The sequence below is a fragment of the Megascapheus bottae genome, chromosome 3 (assembly GCF_031878675.1).
Source record: "Megascapheus bottae isolate mThoBot1 chromosome 3, mThoBot2.hap1, whole genome shotgun sequence".
Lineage (NCBI taxonomy): Eukaryota > Metazoa > Chordata > Mammalia > Rodentia > Geomyidae > Megascapheus > Megascapheus bottae.
The window spans coordinates 72,917,209-72,938,127 of record NC_143511.1 but is presented as its reverse complement, the minus strand read 5'-3'; the positions used below and the strand labels follow the sequence as shown (position 1 = coordinate 72,938,127).

General features: G+C 37.7%; 1 protein-coding gene across 1 annotated transcript in view; it reads right to left on the bottom strand.

Moving 5' to 3' along the window:
* Positions 1-1,508: 1,508 nt before the first annotated feature.
* Kiaa1958 (KIAA1958 ortholog) overlaps positions 1,509-20,919 on the bottom strand; it is a 94,617-nt gene continuing 75,206 nt past the window's right edge. The window contains exon 3 of the mRNA XM_090329180.1: positions 1,509-2,617. Within this exon, the coding sequence (XP_090185306.1) occupies positions 1,572-2,617 (1,046 nt within the window). The 3' untranslated portion in view covers positions 1,509-1,571. The remainder of the gene's footprint in view (positions 2,618-20,919) is intronic.

Sequence of the window (20,919 nt, the reverse complement as noted above, 5' to 3'; positions counted from 1 at the left end):
GCTTTGTGGTAAGTTAGCAAAGAAAATCAGAATGAAATTTGTCCTTATCATGCAATGAATTAATACATAAAATACCATCTACCTTCCTAGGTAATGTGAAGTATGAGCTTACTTTGAAGAACAACAAATATCTCCTAATAGGATGTCCAGCTACTACAAATCAATTAAGATGTGGAGCTCTGCATGTGTTAATGGTTTTATCAGATAGGAATCTAGCTCAGCCGAACTATGATGTCAATGTCTAAATTTATTTTATTTTTTAAGAATCTTAATTATTCTTAATATCTTGACGACTGGGGAATTCATAGTCTTCAAGACTCAAAATCAAAGACCTTGGAAAAACCATTACAAATGTCTGACTAAATTAGTTATTATTATTATTATAACTCCAGGATATTGCATATATATGTACTCATATTTGCTGTAGAAGAAATTTGCATATTTTAAAAAATGTTTTGAATTTGGCTAAACCTAGTAACAAACTACTGTTATTTAAAGTGAGTGTAAATATTTCTTTGATTTCAAATGTAGAGTTAAGCAAACCCCTTACAGGAAAGAAACTGAGTTTAACATTTACAAATTACCCAGGTGATCTGAGCTCTGAAAAGAACAAGTCTTCCTGTTATCTACTGGTGCTTCTAGATTTTTCCTTAAGATTACCATTCTCTGCCTTCTCTTTATGCCTGATATACACACAAAACCTAATGCTTGGGAATGTTTCCAAAGTTTGGGTAGTTTTAACTTGCTTACAAATCTGATTAACCAAGCTTCATTTACACCGACCTGGGAACAAACAACATCACACCCAGGTCCAACACACCAGTGAGAATGAGACATGTAACAGTCTTTTTTTTTGCCACAATATCAGACTTTGCCTATTATTTTAAAATTATTTATCTTCCACAAAAGAATGGCACCTTTATGCCTGTTTCAACTCCCTTTCCCTCCCAAAAGAAAAGATGTTCTCTAAACATCTGGATTTCCCAACATAGAGAAAAATGAGGCACAGAAGGTAAAACTCTTAAAGTTAAAAAGACTATATAATTCAAGGTCCAGCTTACATCAATTTCATATTTTGATCTGGCTGATTACCATTTTGTGTGAGCAGTAAAAGTATTGTCTCCTACCGATTAATATAGAATTTTTAAAAATAAAAAAATAAAGCCATTTGTAAAGGCGACCAAAAGTGAGAGAAGAAGTGGGGAGGAAAAACAGGAGTTGAGGACACAGTGTTTAAGATGATTCTCAGTTTCCTTTCTGACAGTTTTCTTAAAAACCAAATTCTTTCTCTTCTGTTGCCTGAGAACCACGATAGTTTTGCCAAGTCTGTAACAGTAATTAACATGGAATCACTCACAAGTACATTTATTTATTTTTAAGCTATAAATACTATGGTAGTAAATACTAAACTATTGCCACTGGCTTATTTGTAAAAAGAAAAAAATATATTATATATTTATATTTTTATAAAGTTAACACTGAGGGCAGACGGAGGGAAGGAGGGGCAGTGGGTAATTAGTTTCTCGGGCAGGACCCAATAAAGAAACCGGGTTCTTGCTCAAGCCACCTGGTTAAGCAGTGTCTGAGGAGGAGTCATAGGAGGCGGAGACGATGAAGTTGCCACTGCTGGAGTGGCCGGCCACGGACTGGGCGGCCTGCTGGCTCAGGTTGTTGCAGATGAGCACCAGCTGGTTGCTCTGGGCCTCTGACAAGGTGCTACAGCTCTGATACACGCTGAAGTTAGTCTTCCTGCCCGGGATGTTGCCCTTCTCACACATGGTCTTCACCATCTTGGCCAGCTTGTTCTTGCCGAGGGCCTGGCAGTTGTACCAATGCAGAGCCGCCAAATTCACCACTGGCTTGATGGACAAGTAGAATGGGGCGTCCTCATAGCGCATGGCAGGCGGCCTCCGCTGGGCGTACTCCTTATAGTCTTGCACTGGGCAGGTCTGCGGGGCGTGCTGGGTGGCATACACGCGCGAGTCCGTGCCCCCCCTCTTGGTCTTGGCATTCAGATCCCCGGTGTCTTGACCCATCCACTCCAGGTACTCTAGGCCCGTTTCTGTGACTCGGAGCCGGATGTCGCCCCACTTCAAGGTGGATCCGTGGAAGCCGGTGCAGTGGCCAAAAGCTTTGGTGTTGTTGAGCCAGACGAGGTTGAGCAGGCCCTCGGGGTTGTACCGGCTCAGCAGCCCCCGTTTGCGCAGGATGAGCTCATCCGCGAAGGTGAGCTTCATGGACTTGTGCGGCTTGTTCCCTTTCCCTTTGCAGCGGAGCTCAATTTGCTTTTGTTTCAGGGCCTCCTGGGAGCGCTTGAACTCCTTGTCCCTGGTGATACTGTAGCCATACCTGTGCTCTTTCAGGTACCGTTCTAGCCCACACTGATAATTTGCCAGGCTGTTGGGTTCGTACTCGGACCCATCTTTCTGCCTGGCATCAACAAAGAAAGAGGCAAGGTAGGCGTCCAACTCCTTGCAAGGGATGACATAGATCTCTCGGGTTTCCGAAGGGTACTTGGAGATGAGGAACTCCCGGAAATTGCGGAGCGCAGTCTGCGTGCTCCGGATGGTTTTCTCATTCTGCTCCCTGTTGAGCTCAGCTGCTCTTTCATCCTGGTCTGCAACAAACGGGGGAGGGGAGGGATAGAGAGGGTGTTGATGAGTTCAGACAATGCACTTTCTACTCTGAAATAAAGTTTCCTTTTATAACGAAAAGAGAAAGGGGGATCCATTTTACAGAGATCACCAGAAATGGTATTTACAGATCCGTCAGCACTCTCAACGCCAGTTCAACTACAGTTTCACCGACGTTCTTAGACAAAGAAAGAGAACGGCCCACGACCATCAAAGTGAACTTCACTGGTAGGCTGTGTCTTGTGTCATTCTTTGTGGGAAGAGTGAGCCTGGCGGCAGCCTTCCTTTGGAGGAAAATGTGGGGCAGATATTTACCCTAGGCCACCCGAGAGCTGTCAAATACATTCTGAGCCACTATACTTGTGGAACCAGAAGGTTTGGGACTGGACCATTTTACTGAACCTGTATTTTACTTTCACACATTTCTAGAGATGTAGTTTTAAAATCAACGACTGAAATGGATGTTTGATGGCAGTATATTTGATATTTGCTCTTCTATAGCAGTTCAAGCAAATATAGTTTATAAGTATTTTGTCTGTGACTACAGACCAGTTCATGGGAAGTGTGTACATATTTATGTGTGTGTGTGTGTGTGTGTGTGTGTATATATATATATATATATATTTTGTTTTTGTTTTTGTTTTTTAGGAAAGGACTCAACGTCATGACTAGCACAAAGCAATGATAAAATGTGAAATAAGCTGTTACAATCAAGATGTCTTTTCTTGGGTACAATGTTTTTATTTATTTTTGCCTGTACTGGGGCTTGAACTCAGGGTTTAACCATTTGAGCCACCATTTAGGCCACACCAGTTGAGCCACAACACCACTTCTGGCTTTTTCTATGCATGTGGTACCAAGGACCTCATGCATGCTAGGCAAGCACTCTAACACTAGGCCAAACTCCCAGCCCCAATGTTTTATTTTTACTAACATTATTTACATTTTGCTCAAAGATTTGAGGTGCTTATTTCTCTTATGGGTCACCATAGTAATGCTGCTGGCTTCATGCCTCACTGTGCTTCAAAATTAGTCAAGATGCCCAATCAGATGCAGGCCTAGGAACTTCAACTTAATCAGTACATCTATTCTCAGAATGAGGTTTCAGAGACCACACTCTGAAAAACGAAGTTCTACTGTGTTCTATGAGGAAACCCTATTCTATTTTACCTACTTCTTCCTTTTTGTTTACAAGTTAAGTTCGAAGCTACCACTTAAATAATATTATTTGTTAGTGTTTAAATTTGGGATCTTAACATTATTAATAACTTTGGTAAATAATCACAATTATATGTGAGATATAGTAACTTAAAAAGAAGCCCTAAAGATGAAATTACACATAGAAAACCAGGACACATGATTGATAATACATTGATGTTATTTTTATATATTGATTCTTGAGAGGCAAACACAGACATTAATTTAAAACAACAAAAAAACACAATTTCTGGTCCTTAAGCATTTTGTTTATTCCCAATTTTGTAGGGCAAACTTCACAATCACTTGCAAGTCTACGTGGTTAAAAGTTTGTTATTACCACACATAGTAATAAAAATAAAGTTTCTAATAAACTCCTTTTATTCATAAAATATACCTTTGTATTATTAAACACAGTTGTAACCATGTTATTTTAAAATGATAATTCTGAAGCAGAATTGCCCAAATACAGATTGCTTTATAAACTATATTCACTTAAAATATTTAAGTAAGACATTTACAATATTTTGAGAGTTTACATTTCTAAAATTCAAATATATGAAAGTAGGTTTTTTGGTGTGTGTGTGCTGGCCCCAGGGCTTGAACTCAGGGCCTGGGCACTGTCCCTAGCATATTTGGCTCAAAGGCCATGTACTGGCCTTTTCTGAGTAGTTTATTGTAGATAAGAGTCTCAAAGACTTTCCTGACTAGGCTGGCTTCTAACCACAATCTTCAGATCTTAGTCTCTCATGTAGTTGGGATTATAAGCATGAGCCACCAGTGCCAGAGAAAGTAGGCTTTATACTTTAATAAATTTTCCTAGTCAAAATTGCTCATGTATTAACAATAATTATGTCTAGATATCTTTCCATCAAAAAAATGGAAACCATAGGTTAGAAGTAATCTTTCACCAGCTGGCTTCTTTGATTGTTTATAGATAAAGTCAACCAGGTCTAGCACATCTGTTTATTTTGGCTATTTGATCAAATGTCTATCATAGCAGTCTGTAAACTTCAAAGATTTTCTAAGTAAACATTCACCGTCAAAGCTAGGGAAAACACATCCAGTTTCTCAACTTTCACATAGGATCTTCTCTGTAACTTCCTTATCAGCAATGAGGACTTGAGTTTATGCAAATCTGTTAAGGTACATGTTGGAGGAAGGGTATTAACAGACTAAGAATCCAAACAAAAATTAAATCTGGGCATTTCCTGTCCTTTTCTATCTATACTATATGGAGGTTAATGTAGTGAAATCATTTAAATATGATCATATAAAATCTTTATCAAAATAAACACCAAGAAAAGGAAACAAGATTTTTTAATGTTATATTCTGTGATCTTTGTTTTGTTTTGTTTTTCCACTTTGTTGCTGTTTTTGATTTCTGTACTTTTTGCCTTGAGCACAGAAACAGTGTAACAAAGGGCAAACTAATTCAACAGTGATACCCATTGGATATTATGTTGAAAATGAACTATGCAACTTGGGGAAGAGGGGGGATTTGGGAGGGAAAAATTGGAAAAAAATAAGGGAAGAAGTTACACTGTTCAAAAAGAAATGTACTCATTACCTGATTTATATAACTCTAACCCCTCTGTACATTACATTTATAGTAAAGATAAATTAAAGAAAAAAGAGAGAAAGAAACACACTTTTACCCTGAGTTGATGTGATGTGAATTAGGGATTTCCCAAGGGTTATAGGATAAGGAAGGCTGATTTTCTAAACTGGAACTGGTTCTCTGCAGAACTACTAAAATGTTCAAGAGGAAGTACAGGCATAAATTTTTACCCATTTCTTTCAGATTCAGTATGCTTGTATTCACATTAGTTATTTTATAACTAATATCAAATCATATCATTAGTATGCCCCCCCTCTCTTTGGTCAGTCATTGGGCTTGAATTTTGGGCCTGGGCGCTATCCCTGAGCTCTTCAGCTCAAGGCTACTGCCCTACCCCTTGAGCCACAGTACCACTTCTGGACTATCTTTCAACTGCCCAGGCTGTCTTTGAACTGTCTTTGAACTGGGATCCTAGATCTCAGCATCCTGAGTAGCCAGGATTACAGGTGTGAGCCACTGCTCCCAGCTTGGATTCTCATTTTATAAGATATTCAGTATTGTATTTATGTCCTTTATATAAAAATAAACTGAAACTTAGTTTTGAAAGTCTTTGGTGTTGATTAAAATTGAGAGACTGGTGCTTTCTTTTCTCAGGGATAAGAACAGAAAAATGTTCTGTCAACACTTTCCCAGAAGCTTGGAATGCACCATAGAAGACATGCGCTATGATTTGATTTGACAAGAATTAGGGAGAATGATAACTAGGTTTAGAAATCAAATAATAGTAAAAAAAAATTCAGCTAATGACAAAATCAAGTAAGACAAGAGACAACTAATAATTAAGTATGGGATTATTACAATGATCGTGTATTCATGTTGGGGTATAACATACGTACAATATAGAAGATGACATTCAACCCACTAACCACAGTGATTCATTCCCATAAATTGATTTCACTTGTGAATCCAGTACCCAGCTCAAGAAAATGAACCACAGAAGTCATCTTTTTCTTATCTCAGACCAAGAATACTGCTACTTTGAGTTGAAACATGAGGCAAAATTAAACCTAGTATGGTAACACACATAAATGGACTCAGGAGGTAAATACTTTTGTAACTGGCTTTTTTATTTTATGTTGATTGGAAGCTTCATCCACACTACTGTGTGTATATGTAGGTAATTTATCCTTATTGCTCTGAAACATCCCAGTATGTAAATTAATAACAATACATTTTTCTGTTCCATTGGAACTGCATTCTATTAGCTTTCTGTCATTTTCTGTGTTCCTTATCCCTTCTTAAAATAACTTCAAGTTTCCTTTTCATAAATGCAAACAAATCATTTCAACCAATTTCAGCCTCATTATTCTGTTCCTTTGTTGACCCAACCCTTTCCTGCTGGTACCTGACCTCAGGAAGTAGAACCTGTTTTATTTTATATTTTTAGTGTGTATTAATTGCATCATAGAATTGTACCATAGCATTTCAGTCATGCATATATTATATTTTTTCTCAGAACAGCAGTTTGGGGTGATTTCTAACAAAATTGCTGTGAACATTCTCACAGCCATCTTGCAATGATCATGTGCACACATTTCTTTTAGGTATATATTTAGAAGTGGAGCTGCTGAGTCATAAGAAATCATAGGCTCAGTTAACAGATAACCAACATCCCAAAGTAGTTCCATCAATACCTTCCTACCATGTATATGAGAACTCAAATTGTTTCATATTCTCACTATCACTAAGAACTATCAATCATTCCTATTTTAGTAGAGGTAGGTCTTACACTGTAATTTTAATTTTCTTTCTTCTTCTTTTTTATTTTTTTTTTTGCCAGTCCTGGGGCATGAACTCAGGGCCTGGGCACTGTCCTTGGGCTTTCTCAAGGACAGACCTCTACCACTTGAGCCACAGCACTACTTCTGGCTTTTTCTATGTATGTGGTATTAAGGAGTCAAACCCCCGTCTTTGTCCATGCTAGGTAAGCACTTTACTACTAGGCCAAACTCCTCCCCCGACCCCCTCCCTTTTTTTTTTGCCAGTCCTGGGCTTGAGCTCAGGGCCTGAGCACTGTCCTTGGGCTTTCTCAAGGCTAGCACTCTACCACCTGATCCACAGCAGCACTTCTGGCTTTTTCTATGTATGTGGTACTGAAGAATCAAACCCAGGTCTTCTTGTATGATAGGCAAGCACTCTACACTAGGCCAAACTCCTGGCCCCTGTGATTTTGAATTTCTTTTCCCTTATGACTAATAAATAGTGTTGAATATGCTTCTTTCTAGGTTTGTTGGCTATTTGGATATCATCTTCCATGAAGTGCTTATTTTTAGTGGTCTTTGCTGATATGTTTTGGTTATAAATACAGTAGATACATTCTTTTTTTTTTTTTTGCCAGTCCTGGGCTTTCTCAAGGATAGCACTCTATCACTTGAGCCTCAGCACCACTTCTGGCTTTTTGCTATGTATGTGGGGTAATGAGGAATCAAACCCGGGTCTTCGTGCATGCTAGGCAAGCACTCTACCACTAGGCCAAACTCCCGGCTCACAGTAGATACATTCTATGTAAAAGGCCTAAGGCTTTGTCTGTTTAAATTAATGGCCTCTTATTTTCTAACTGTACCATTCACACCCATAATATTTAGTACTTAGGCCTTCTTCAAAGGAGAATCCACACAGTGAAGTGCACTTTCAGTCAATGCAGCCAGCACATCAATAGGCTGAAATATTCACTACAAGGAGCTGGGTAGGCTCAAGCTCCAAGCATTCTTAGTTCAACTGACAGAACCTATCTCAAAATAACAAAAACAGCCAGCACTGGCAGCTCACACCTGTAATCCTACGTACTCAAGGAGGCTGAGATCTGAAGATCACAGTTCAAAGCGCCTGGGCAGGAAAGCCCATAAGACTCTTATCTCCAATTAACTACCAAAAAAGCTAGAAATGGAGATGTGGCTCAAGTGGTACAGCATTCATGGGTCTTGAGCAAAAAGGCTCAAGGACAGTACTGAGGCCCAGAGTTCAAGCCTCGGGATCTGCACAAACAACAAACCCTAAAGCAAAAAGGGCTAGGGCCTAGCACAACTGGGAGTATCTGCCTAGTAAGCCTGAGATCCTAGTTTTAAGCCCCTGGCATTCCAAAAGGAAAAAGAAAATGCTTTGGGTTATTCTGTGTGACCTGGCAGAGGTTCTAGGAAAAGCTTCGCAACAACCTGAGTCAAGTTTTTAATGCAGTCATGGTTTTCTTTACTTATGTGCATAGTCTCTATGCTCCGTTAATCCAATTATTTCCTTCCTTGTTAGGAGAAGCATGGAAAAATACATAATTAGTGTGGTATCTTATGTTATCATTTAATTTGAAGAGATTTATGTTAGATTTAAATTCAGATCCATTTGTTTCTATTGTTGCAGTATTTAATTTAAAATAAAAACAAACTTAGCCATCACATTCCTGTGTGAAGCAATACAAATTGCTGATGCCTAACTTCTCCTTTATTATTATTTTCATTTAAAAGAGGAGGTTTGTGCTGCATTTTTCACTTGGTAGAGGAAAAAAATGTTAGAATTCTCTTTATAGACTATTGAATGTAAGTCCATGAGCTTATTAAACAAGAATGTATTTTAAATTTAAAAAGTATAAAGAATCTGGTGAGTAGTTTTATATTTGTGAAGTTGGGGTTGGAATATTTAATCCACACATGAGAGAATTTATTGTACCCTAGCATAGCAATCTACACTGGCTTTAATCTCACTGTATAGTTCAGGATGGCCTTGAACTCTTGATCCTCCTGTCTCAGCCTCTCCAGTACTGTGATTGTGGACATGTACCATCACACCATGTTTCATTTTTGAAGATAATAGCTGTCAATATCTTCAACTTACTGGAAATAACTGTGGCCTATGTTTAATGTTTAAATAAATTATGTCTAAATAAATCATGGTAATTTTCTAATTGTCATATAATGTTTTTAAGAACTTGGTGTTTTCTTTTTCTTTCCAACACTCGACTCCTTGCTCATGTTTTTATGCTTTTTCTTAGAACTTTCAAACTAGGCCATTTTCTTGGATTGTTAACATCGCTAATTGAAACTAGATGTATATGCTATTATAGCTATCTGACCAGCAAATTATTTTTCATGCTCAGTTAATTTTTTCCAGTCTTAGCAAAATACATTTTTACATACATTCAGGAGGACTAAAATTTACAATAATTATACTAGCTAGTCCAGTATAATTTTTTTGATAGCATTTTTCATTGAAACAGGGTTCACTTATATAGATGTTAAGTTGCCTGCTCATTTCTCTTAGACATATGTTCTATGACTAGAGACCCTGGAGAAATTTCTCCTTAGTAGTAATTCAGAAAATGGAACAGAGCACATAATATATTAATATTTATTACACCAACAAAGGGATCCTAAAGTACAGGGAAAAGGCCTCTTTTTCTTTCATATCCATATCAAGTTTATGTATGTATTAAGTCAGGCCAAAGGAAAGTATGCAAGGGTGAGATATTGCATATACAAAGATGAGGATGAACTAATCTCCTAGATCTTTACAACAAGGAATGAACTCGTGGTCAACAAGGAGAAGAAGTAAAGATTTTATACAAGACCCTGGATGGTTCTATTCTAACATGGTCATAGTCTACAAGGCAAATACTTTGAGAAACAATGCCTTAGCCTTGCCTTCCTAGGTTTAGGCCCCTGAAACTTCAGAAAGCCTAAGCCCAAGCCCTGTCTCAATCATAGACCTTCTATACTACCACAGCAGGCAGGTTCTAGTTAAAGAAATTATTTCCTTGGAAGCCTATTAGATTTAGCCTTTTTTTTCCCCCCTTGGGAGCTTGAATGCAGGGCCTGCGCGCTATTCCTAAGCTTCTTTGCTCAAGGTTATCACTTTAAGCCACAGCTCCACTTCTAGTTTCTGGTGGTTAACTGAAGACTTTCCTGCCACCCTGCCTCCTCCCCACCCCGCTGCTGAATTTAAATCCCTATCCTCAGTTCTCAGCCTTCTGAGTAGCTAGGATTACACAGACATGAGCCACCGGTGCCTAACTAGACCTTTCTTCTTTTTGTAACAGCTTTGGAATTATTCTGAAGTTAAACAATGTTTATCTATTTGCTGCCAAAGGTAATTTAAAAATTTTATCTTATCTGACTCCCTTTGCTATGGCTAATGGTAAATGGCTCCAGATTTAGTTTCAACTTATAGTAATGGTGCTTAACCACAGTTGTCTGAATCCATGTGTCTTTTGTAACCTAACCCTTGGTTTCTTCAATAGTAAAATAGTCATAATTGTATTTCCCTCTAAGAGAGCTGAGTAAGATAAGGAAATAAACCACTTTAGCTTAGTGGTGGGTACCCTGTCAGCAAGTTCAATCCTTTAAACATTGATGCTTAGGAAATGTGTTCCAATTCACAAAACCTAAATATCTTTTGACTATCTAAGGGCTGTAGTTCAGTGGCAGAGCACTTTCATAGGCTCTGGTTCTATCATCAGCATCAGGGCAGAAAATAAAAGAAAAACAAAACAGCAAAGTGGTCCTATCTCATCTGAACTCCCTATAAAGACCACTAATGTTGGGTATTCCCACATAAATGAATATTTATCATGGACACATGTAAACAGATCTTTGTAGAACTTTAATTCCCTAAGGCAGAGTCCTGTGCAGTGATAAGCTTACTGCATGCCTGTAAGAAGAAGCATCAGGACTATGAATTCAGTTCAGTATTAAATAAGGGTATAATCATGAGATTTTTCCTCCCTTCCAAAAATGCTGTTATTTTAATTAAGAAAATAAGACAGCACAAGATGGCCAGAGTTATCTGACAAGCATGAACTGGAGGAAGCTCCCACAATTTCAAAGTTAATTCTAAGTCACAAAAAGGAAACTAAACATTCTGTACCAGAACAAAGGCAAAGGGAAAGGAGAAGAAAATATTGTGTTATAATTAATCACAATAAGAAGTACTTTTGTCTTGGCAAAAATAAATTCTTAAATCAACTTCAGGGTATGACTGCATTTGTAGGCTTAGCAGCATGAAACCTAGACAGTAATTAATGTAATAAATCATCCTGTGGACTATTCTACAGAATCTGACAGCATTCATTGATATATTGCTTATTAGAGACTATAGAGATTTCTCCCTCATTTTTTTTATTATACTGCCTGAGACACTAATCAAGAGTACCTTTTTGTGTTGTGTCTGAAATATCTGCTACTAGTATAATACATAATATATACAGTGAGCTGCTGCCAGCAACCTTTGATATACAGCACATCATATATATTTCAGAACCAATCTTGCTTTTTAACTCTCATTTTCCTTGACTTAAGGCAGAAAAGATACATAGATTCACTGATGAAATATTAACATTTTCCACAGAATGCAAATTCAGTAATAAAGTCACAATTTTACACTTGTGCTTATCTCTCCTTTTCAGTTCATTCTTTAATAATTCAAATAAAATACAATACAGAATCTTTAGAACAGACATCATGTCATCAACTTACACATGATTTTTTCAGAGAAAAAAATTTGTTCAACATCATTTCCAAAAGTAAAATTTAAATGATTTCCCAGTTCAGCAATCTAGCCATGACTATTATACTTCAATGAGTTTATGTACTGTTACACTTCAACGAGTTATGTAAAGTTGTGCAAAAGTATCTCCTAATTTCGTAGAATCTGAAGTTGAAAACACAAATGGTGCTGGGGTTGGAGGTATGGCTCATTTGGTAGGACACTAGCCAATGAGCAAAAAGATCAGGTTCCTGGTTCAAGTCCTGGTCTCAGATAAAAAAAACTAACTAAATAAATAAAATACAGATGGTTTAAAAATAACTTGTATAAGGAAAAGAGATTTTAATGTATTTTCCCCTAATAAAATGCCTCAATTTGTTTCATAATAGTATAGAACACTCTCCTAAAATACACAGACTCTAAAGAAGGTAAAAACTATCCAAAAATACCCATTAGAAACATCTTGGTATATATCCTTTTAATTCAAAAATTTCAGAAATAGTTACCTGGTGATTCACGTGGTAGAATACCAGTTTGGGTTTTTTTGTTTTGTTTTGTTTTGTTTTTTGGTTGGTCATGGAACTTGAACTCTGAGCCTGAGTGTTGGCTCTGAGCTCTTCAGGTCAAGGCTACCGCTCTACTCTTGAACCACAGTGCCACTTCCGGTTTTCTGGTGGTTAGAGTCTCAAGGTCTTTAGTGCTCAGGCTGGCTTTGAACTGAAATCTTCTTGAGTAGCAAGGATTATAGGCATGAGACACTGTGCCCAGCTTTTTAAATTTATTTATTTATTTATTTATTTATTTGTGCGTGCGTGCGTGCGTGCGTGCATGCATGTATGCCAGTCCTGGGCTTGAGCTCAGGGCCTGAGCACTGTCCTGGGGCTTTCCTCAAGGCTAGTGTTCTACCCTGAGCCACCACACCATTTCTGGCCTTTTCTATGTATGTGGTACTGAGGAACTGAACCTGGGTCTTCCTGCATGCTAGGCAGGCACTCTATCACTAGGCCAAACTCCCAGCCCCTATTTTTATCTTTTATTTTATTTTGCCAGTCCTAGAGCTTGAACTCAGGGCATGCACACTGTCCTTGAGCTTTCTCAGCGCTCTACCACTTGAGCTACAGCACCACTTTCAGCTTTTTCTGTGTATGTGGTACCAAAAAATCAAACCCAGGGCTTTGTGGATGCTAGGTAGGCATTCTACCACCAAACCACACTCCTAGGCCCTCAGTTTAAAATTTGAATTAGAATATTAATTACCAAGTATATTTAAAGCATACCACTCATTTTTGTTTTTGTTTTACCCTGTTTTTCTCTGAAAGTGTTGCTTCATTATATATTCAAGAGAAAAATTACTTTTTACTTAGTAATGCCTGAATAATCATCCAAAAATACAGAGTTTAATAAGTGAATAAGTAAGGTGCCAGTGGCTCGGGCCTGCAATCCTAGCTACTCATGCCTGTAATCCTACCTAGCAAGAAAACTGAGCCCCAAGTTCAAACTCCAATACTGACACCTCTCTATCCCCAAAAGAAAAAAGAAAAAGTGCTTAAGAATTTTGTACTAAGTTTATTATTCATTGGTGATTCAAAAATCACTTCCTTAGTTCTAGGGTTTACTATATCTACTCCCACACAAGCTCCACAGTGTTCTCTGGCTTGATTTCTTTCAGTACAGAAGTTTAGTCCTCAGTATTTTCCACCAGATTCTACTCTGCCTCACCAGTTCCATTTGAAACCAGGCCAACCTGATTTCTTCTAATGTGGCCACAGGGCCTCAAGTATTCAAATGTGCTCTTTCCTTTTTTTTTTTTTTTGCCAGTCCTGGGGTTTGAAAGGCCTGGGCACTATCCTTAGACACTTTATGCTCAAGGCTAGCACTCTGCCACTTGAGCCACAGAGCCATTTCCGGCTTTTCCTGTATATGTGGTTCTAGGGAATTGAACACAGGGCTTTGTGCATGCTAAGAGAGCACATTACCTCTAGGCCCACACTCCTGGCCTTCAAATGTGCTCTTCTTTCACTATTTTCTCTCTTACGAGTTTGCATAAGCTGAGCTCTCTTACCAGGACTCTATTCCTGATCTCTCAATTTTCACTATCAGTATCAATCTCTAGGAATTTTCCATCATCCTCCTTTACTCTAGCTGATCCTCTGTTTTTTGTTTTTTTTGCTAGTCCTGGAGTTTGAACTCAGGGCCTGGCACTTTTCTTGGGCTTTCTCAGGGCTAGCACTCTACCACTTGAGCCACAGCATCACTTTTGGCTTTTTCTGTGTATGTGGTACCAAAAAATTGAACCTGGGTCTTTGTGCCTGCTAAGTAAGCACTCTACCACTAGGCCATGCTCCTGACCCCATCCTCTGCTCATTTCTATCACAACCTTTCTAACAATTTGTAATGATTTACTTGAGATTATTTGGCTGATATCTATAATCTAAGTTCTACAAGGGTAACTTTTTTTTTCTCTCACTGACTCATCCATTGAAGAAATGAACATTAAACACTCAGTATTTTTTAACTAAATTAGTTTGACTATCAGAACAAATATACTAAAACTATAAAGAAGAATAAAAAATCAAGGGGCTGGGAGTTTGTCCTAGTGGTAGAGTGCTTGCCTAGCATGCATGAAGACTGGAGTTTGATTCCTTGGTACCACATACATAGAAAAAGCTGGAAATGGTGCTGTTGCTCAAGTGGTAGAGCTCTAGCCTTGAGATAGGCCAAGGACAGTGCTCAGGCACTGAATCCAAGCCCTAGGACTGAAAAAAAATAAAGTCAAAACAAAGTTATACACAGGAAAGTTATATTCTCTAGAAATTTTACTATTTGCATTTTTTGCGTCAACAGTCAATAAAATCCATTCAGAGTCTCAGGATAGGAGACATCGTTCTAAGAATGCCTACCTTAACTGTTAAACACTGACTCTCACCTCACATAGAAACAATGAGAACACTTAGAAATTCGAAGTAGAAGCAGAAGAGCAGAAGCTTGCAGTGAGGTTTTCTTGAGGAATAGGGAAAACTGAGAAAAGGCTGCTTATAGTCCAGAACAGCACTTGCAGCTAAGGGGTTGGATACTGAACCACACACGAGAAGCATCACTATTGCTAAGCACATGAACTTGGGCAACAGACTCCTTGGTTAAGAAACCAGCTCTTACCCTATTACGTCGTTGGTGGGAATGTAAACTAACAAAACCACTCAAAAATTAAACAGAGAATGAACCCATGACCCAGCAAATACCACTCTTGGGTATTTACCTAAAGCATTACAAGTCAGAATATAGTAAAGACACTTGCATATCCATATTCAAAAGCCAAGTTGAGGAAACTGCACAGATGTCCTACAAAAGAAGAGTGGATCGAGAAAATGTGGTACATACACATGATAGAATTTAACTCATTCATTAGAAAGAAAAACATTATGTCATGTGCAGGAAAATGGATGAATTCAGTAGAACAAATCATGTTAAGTGGAGCAAGCCAGGCTCAGAAAGACATATAGTGCATATTTTCTCCCATATGTGGAAGTAAGATCTAAAATACAACCAGGCATGATGACATGAACAGGCCTCAATGCATCTGCACATCAACAAAATGACTAAAAGACAGTATACTTAGGGGAGGACTCGAAAGACACAGCTCCTCTGAACGACTAAAGTACTGTTTAATCAAAACAAATACTAGAAAATAAAAAACATGGTCTCTGGGGAGATAGAAAAAGAGAAGCATAACAAATGCAGTCATGTAAAAATATAAAATGCAGTATGTAAAAATGAACTACTAACTTGTGGGTAGGGACAGGAGGGGGGTAAATGAAGGAAGTGGTGACATTGTCCATGAAGCGTTGTACTCATTACCTGATTTATGGAACTACAACCCCTTTGTGTAACTTCTTAATACTAACAATTAAAAATAATTTCTTAAGAAAGTGAAATCCAGTCTGTCTGTTACCCTCTCTGGGTGTGACCTTGGGTAACTTTAATCTTTCTTAACTTTAATCTTAGTTTCTTCATCTGCAGAATGGAGTTTAGTTATTATATTCCTAATATTCCGCTGTGGGAACCAAGTTAACATAAGTAGTTATTGAGATAATAAGTACTCTTAGTGTTGGCTATTATTATTTTGCACACAGTAATCAAGGAGAATGAGTCAACAAATATGGCTCTATTTACTGAAGAGAGGATTGGAAATTAAGACTCACCCATTGTCAGTTTAAACTGACTGGAAAGTATTTTTCATGAGTTTGCAGAAATTTCCTGAGTTTGATGAATGAGAAAAAATAAAAACACCACATACAAGGTAACACCTGATGAATTCAAGAGAGGAAATGCTAGGCCCATAATATAAAGTTATTACATTAAAAAAAATTAGGTATCATTTCCTAGGCTAGGCATGGTGACACCTGTGGTCCTAACTACTTGGAATGTGGAAGTAGAAAGATCAGGGTCAGAATAGCCTGGGTGAAGCTAGCAGAACACCCTGTCTGAGAAGCAAACAAAACTAAGAGACGGGGGAGGAAGGGCTTGGCTCAAGTGGTAAACCACTTTCACAGCAAGCACAAGCCCTGAGCTCAACCCCCAGGGTGACAAAAATTAAAATTAAAATAAAAAAGCAAAAGCAAAGGATTAATTTCTTCCTTTAAATTTACATTCAATTTACATGACTGCCTACCTTAGTCAGTAAGGATCAAAATATGAAGACATCTTGCACTGAAAATGGATAATAAAATAGAAAAACAAAAAGGAGTTATTAATCAATCTGAAATAAAAGATGTATAGCACATAAAGCAAAAGGAAAACAGATAACACATAAAAATGGAAATGCACAAAACCCTAATAAATTATCTCCTTCTCTTCTAAGCTAGGCTATTAATATTCATTAAATTCCACCCAAGAAGCAATAACCTAATGGATAGGGGAGGATGCTAATTTCTCTAAGTGGGTCAGTGGATGATAACAAAACATGTTTTTGAAGAATTCATTATAAAATAAATTTTTTTCAATGTGGATTAGCATTCTGCTACCTAGTAATAAGTATAGGAAGCACAGGAAAATAAACCTTTCTCTTCACAACAAGATGGCTGTTTTCTATAACACAGAATAATAATATAACACCATTGATTATAATGGCACATGAGTGCTGAAAGGCTAGTGACCTATAATATAAATCTTTGCATACTCTAGAGACTAAAATTATTTTGTAAAAGAAGATTTCAGGCATGATTTTAAAAGAATATAAATTTATAATCTTTGATTCAAATCTTAAAGTCCAATCCACAGAAATAATAGATGTTAGAATTATAGAAACTTTTGTTTTTAATCTTTCCTGCTGAATGAAGTTAAGGGTGAAAACTAATAAATGTTTTCTTTTCCCATTCTCCACACTCAGCAGCCATTTTACGTATTGTCTTTGTCAGGCATCTCCAGATCTTTTCAATTGTACACCCCTAACCATAAAAATACCCTTGAAAAAGAGCCTCGAGATACGTGCATATACACGAGATATGTGTATGTATATCCTGTCAATATGCTAAAAGCTAATAAGCTTAATTTATTTCATGGCTTTAGTAAGAAATTTTATGTTTCATCCTGATCACCGTATCTGTACTGGAAAACACTAAACCATATCACACCCAATGACAAACCTTTGTCATTTCTTGAAATTAATTCTGTTTCTATCAATCACTGAGAGATGAAGAAAGGGGGGGCATTAACACATTTACTCTTTCATGATAGAGTTGTCATGAAAGTCCTAAGATTTGTGATTATTGAGTGCAAAAATATGGATACTTCTAATATTTAAAAACTAATATTACCCAAGTATGACAAATGTATGTATGAAATATGCCATAATGAAGCCTACCATTTTGTATAATATATGCCAATAAAAAACCCTTATATATTAAAATGCAGCTCAAGATTGTCAGTCACCAGAGATACATGAATTGAAATCACAATGAGATACTACTTTACAACATTTTGCTTAGGTTATAACCAAAAGTCAGATTATAATACATGTTGGCAAGGATGCAGGGGTGGGGAACCTTGTCAAGGACCATTTACATATTTATAGCATCATTCAAACCATACAAAATTATCAATTCAGGCAGACAGCTGAGGATAGTTGATGAGACACATATGAGAAGCATATGTATCTGACCTGTATACTAAATGATTTCATGGGCCTCATATGGTCCTCGAGTCAGATGTTCCTCACTCAAGAAAATTAGATCCATGTAACTTGTTACTGGGAATACAAAACGACACAGCTGCTTAAGACAACAATTTGGTAATCCCTCAAAGCTAAAGATAGAGAGGTACCATATGACCTACAACCAAGTTCTCTCTTAGGTATTCTCTGAAGTGAATCTGAAAATATCCACCCACAATCTTGTACATAAATGTTCACAACAGATCATTTTTCATAACTGCAAAAAATCTAATAAATGAATTAACATCAATAAATGAATCATCAATAAATGTATATAGTCTATCCATACAGCAGAATATTATCCAGACATATAAAGTAATGAAAAGAGATCAATTCTGTAACATAGAAGTATGCTGTGAAAGAACTAAGCTAAGAACTGAAAATTTTGAAAGCCAATGTTTCAAATGTTTGTGATCTAAAAATTTAAATTGGGTGGATAGCCAATGTTTCAAATGCTTGTGATCTTAAACAGTTGGTTGGACAGGTAGAATGTGCCCGGAAAAATGCATGTATTTGTAGTTACTGAGCAAAACTTGTCAAGAAATAACAGCCAAAAACTATGGACTTCAAACAACAAAAAACCAGTTTTAATATTTTTTTTTTTTGCCAGTCCTGGGCTTGAGCTCAGGGCCTGAACACTGTCCTTGGACTTTCTCAAGGCTAGAGCTCTTATCACTTGAGCCTCAGCACCATTTCAGGCCTTTTTCTGTGTATGTGGTACTGAGGAATCGAACCTGAGTCTTTGTGCATGCTAGGCAAGCACTCTACCACTAGGCCAAACTCCCAGCCCCTACTTTTTTTTTCTTTTTGTCAGTCATGGGGCTTGAATTCTGGGCCTGGGCACTGTCCCTGAGCTCTTCAGCTCAAGGTTGGCACACTACCAGTTGAGCCACAGTGACACTTCCAGTCTTCTTGTGGTTAACTGGAGATAAGAGTCCCATAGACTTTGAACCGAGATCCTCAGATCTCATCCTCTTTAGTAGACAGGATTACAGGTGAGAGCCACCAGTGACTGGTTGATTCTACTTTTATGAATGGGTAAATCTACTGAAACAAAAGTAGATCAGAGACTGAAAGTAAAGAGGGATGATGACAAGATCAATGAGATGTAGTACTGATGGGTATACAACTCTGTATTAGAAACTGCCAAATTAGATTACTTCAAACAGGTAAATTTTATGGAATGTTTATCTTAAAAAGCTGGAAATGTGATAAAAATTTCTGACTGTCCACAAAATCAGTACTGTCCATTTGCAGAGCTTCCTAGCTATGCTACATTCACACGTACAAACACATACAAAGCCATTTAAATGTTTTCATATAAACCCATGTACTATAAAAAACAATTAGCTGGATTTCCTACTTTTGCCTTTTAGAAAACTAGTAAATGATTATATTTTTAATTCTTAAAAGTTAGAACACCAGGGGCCGGGAGTTTGGCCTAGTGGTAGAGTGCTTACCTAGCATGCACGAAGACCCGGGTTCAATTCCTCAGTACCACATACATTGAAAAGGCCAGAAATGGTGTGGTGGCTCAGGGTAGAACACTAGCCTTGAGGAAAGTCCAAGGACAGTGCTCAGGCCCTGAACTCAAACCCAGGACTGGCAAAAAAAAAAAAAGTTAGGACACCAGAGCAGGGAGTTTGGCATTGTGGTAGAATGCTTGCCTAGCATGCATGAAGACCTGGGTTTAATTCCTTGGTACCACATACATAGAAAAACCCGAAAGTGGAGCCAGGTGCAGTAGCTCACAACTGTAATCCTAGCTACTCAGGAAGCTGAGATTTGAGGATCACTATTCAAAGCCAGCCCAGGCACTAAAGAATGTGAAACTCTTATCCCTAATTAATCAATAGAAAAATGGGAAGTGGGGCTGTGGCTCAGGGGTAGAGCAGTAGCCTAGAGCTGAAGAGTTCAGGGTCCAGGCCCAGAGTTCAAGCCCCATGACAAACAAAACAAAACAAAACAAATGTGGTGCTGTGGCTCAAGTAGTAGAGCTCTAGCCTTGAGGAAAAAGCCCAAGGACAGTGCTCAGGCCCTGGGTTCAAGCCTCAGACTAGCAAAAAAAAAAAAGTTAGGACACCATTGTCTATAAAAAATAAGCAGCATTAAAATTTTAAGATAGCGAGGCTTGTTATTTGTAGTTGAGGACAAAATATTTTGAATAAATTATGTGGAATGGATTGCCTATAGCTTCTACATTTTTAATTTCCAGCCAGGGAAGACTTGACTTTCATTTATCATAGTGGCTTAATTGTTCATCTTACCACAGTCATCTATCATCCTAGAAAGTCCTAATAAACATATTATCTAAAGGCAACCAGTTTCATCTTACAGTCATTCAGTTTGATTAAAATCTTCTCAGTTCATCAAGTATTTGAAATTGTTTTATTTTTTGAGTCAGGTTGTCATCACTGTAGCTCAGCTGGTTTTGAATTCACCATCCTTCTGTCTCAGCCTCCTGGGTACTGGGATTACAGGAGTGGGCCACCATGCCCAGCAGTAAATTGGGGATTTTGATAAGGAAAAAAGGAATCATATTTTGCTTTCTGTTGTTTTGGTGATACTTAAAACCATGGAGTACTTTAAAGGGGAAATGTGCAGGTGGCAACAGAGATCTGTACTTTAAATCCTTGCAAATATGCCTGTATCCTCTCCAATGGCTTCCATTATTGGCACAGATGGGCAATCATTGCCATCTTACCTGAATTACTATAATGCTTTATAAAATAGCTTCAATGATTCAACCTCTACTTCCCCAATTCTATCAGCACAATGGACAAGACAATGAA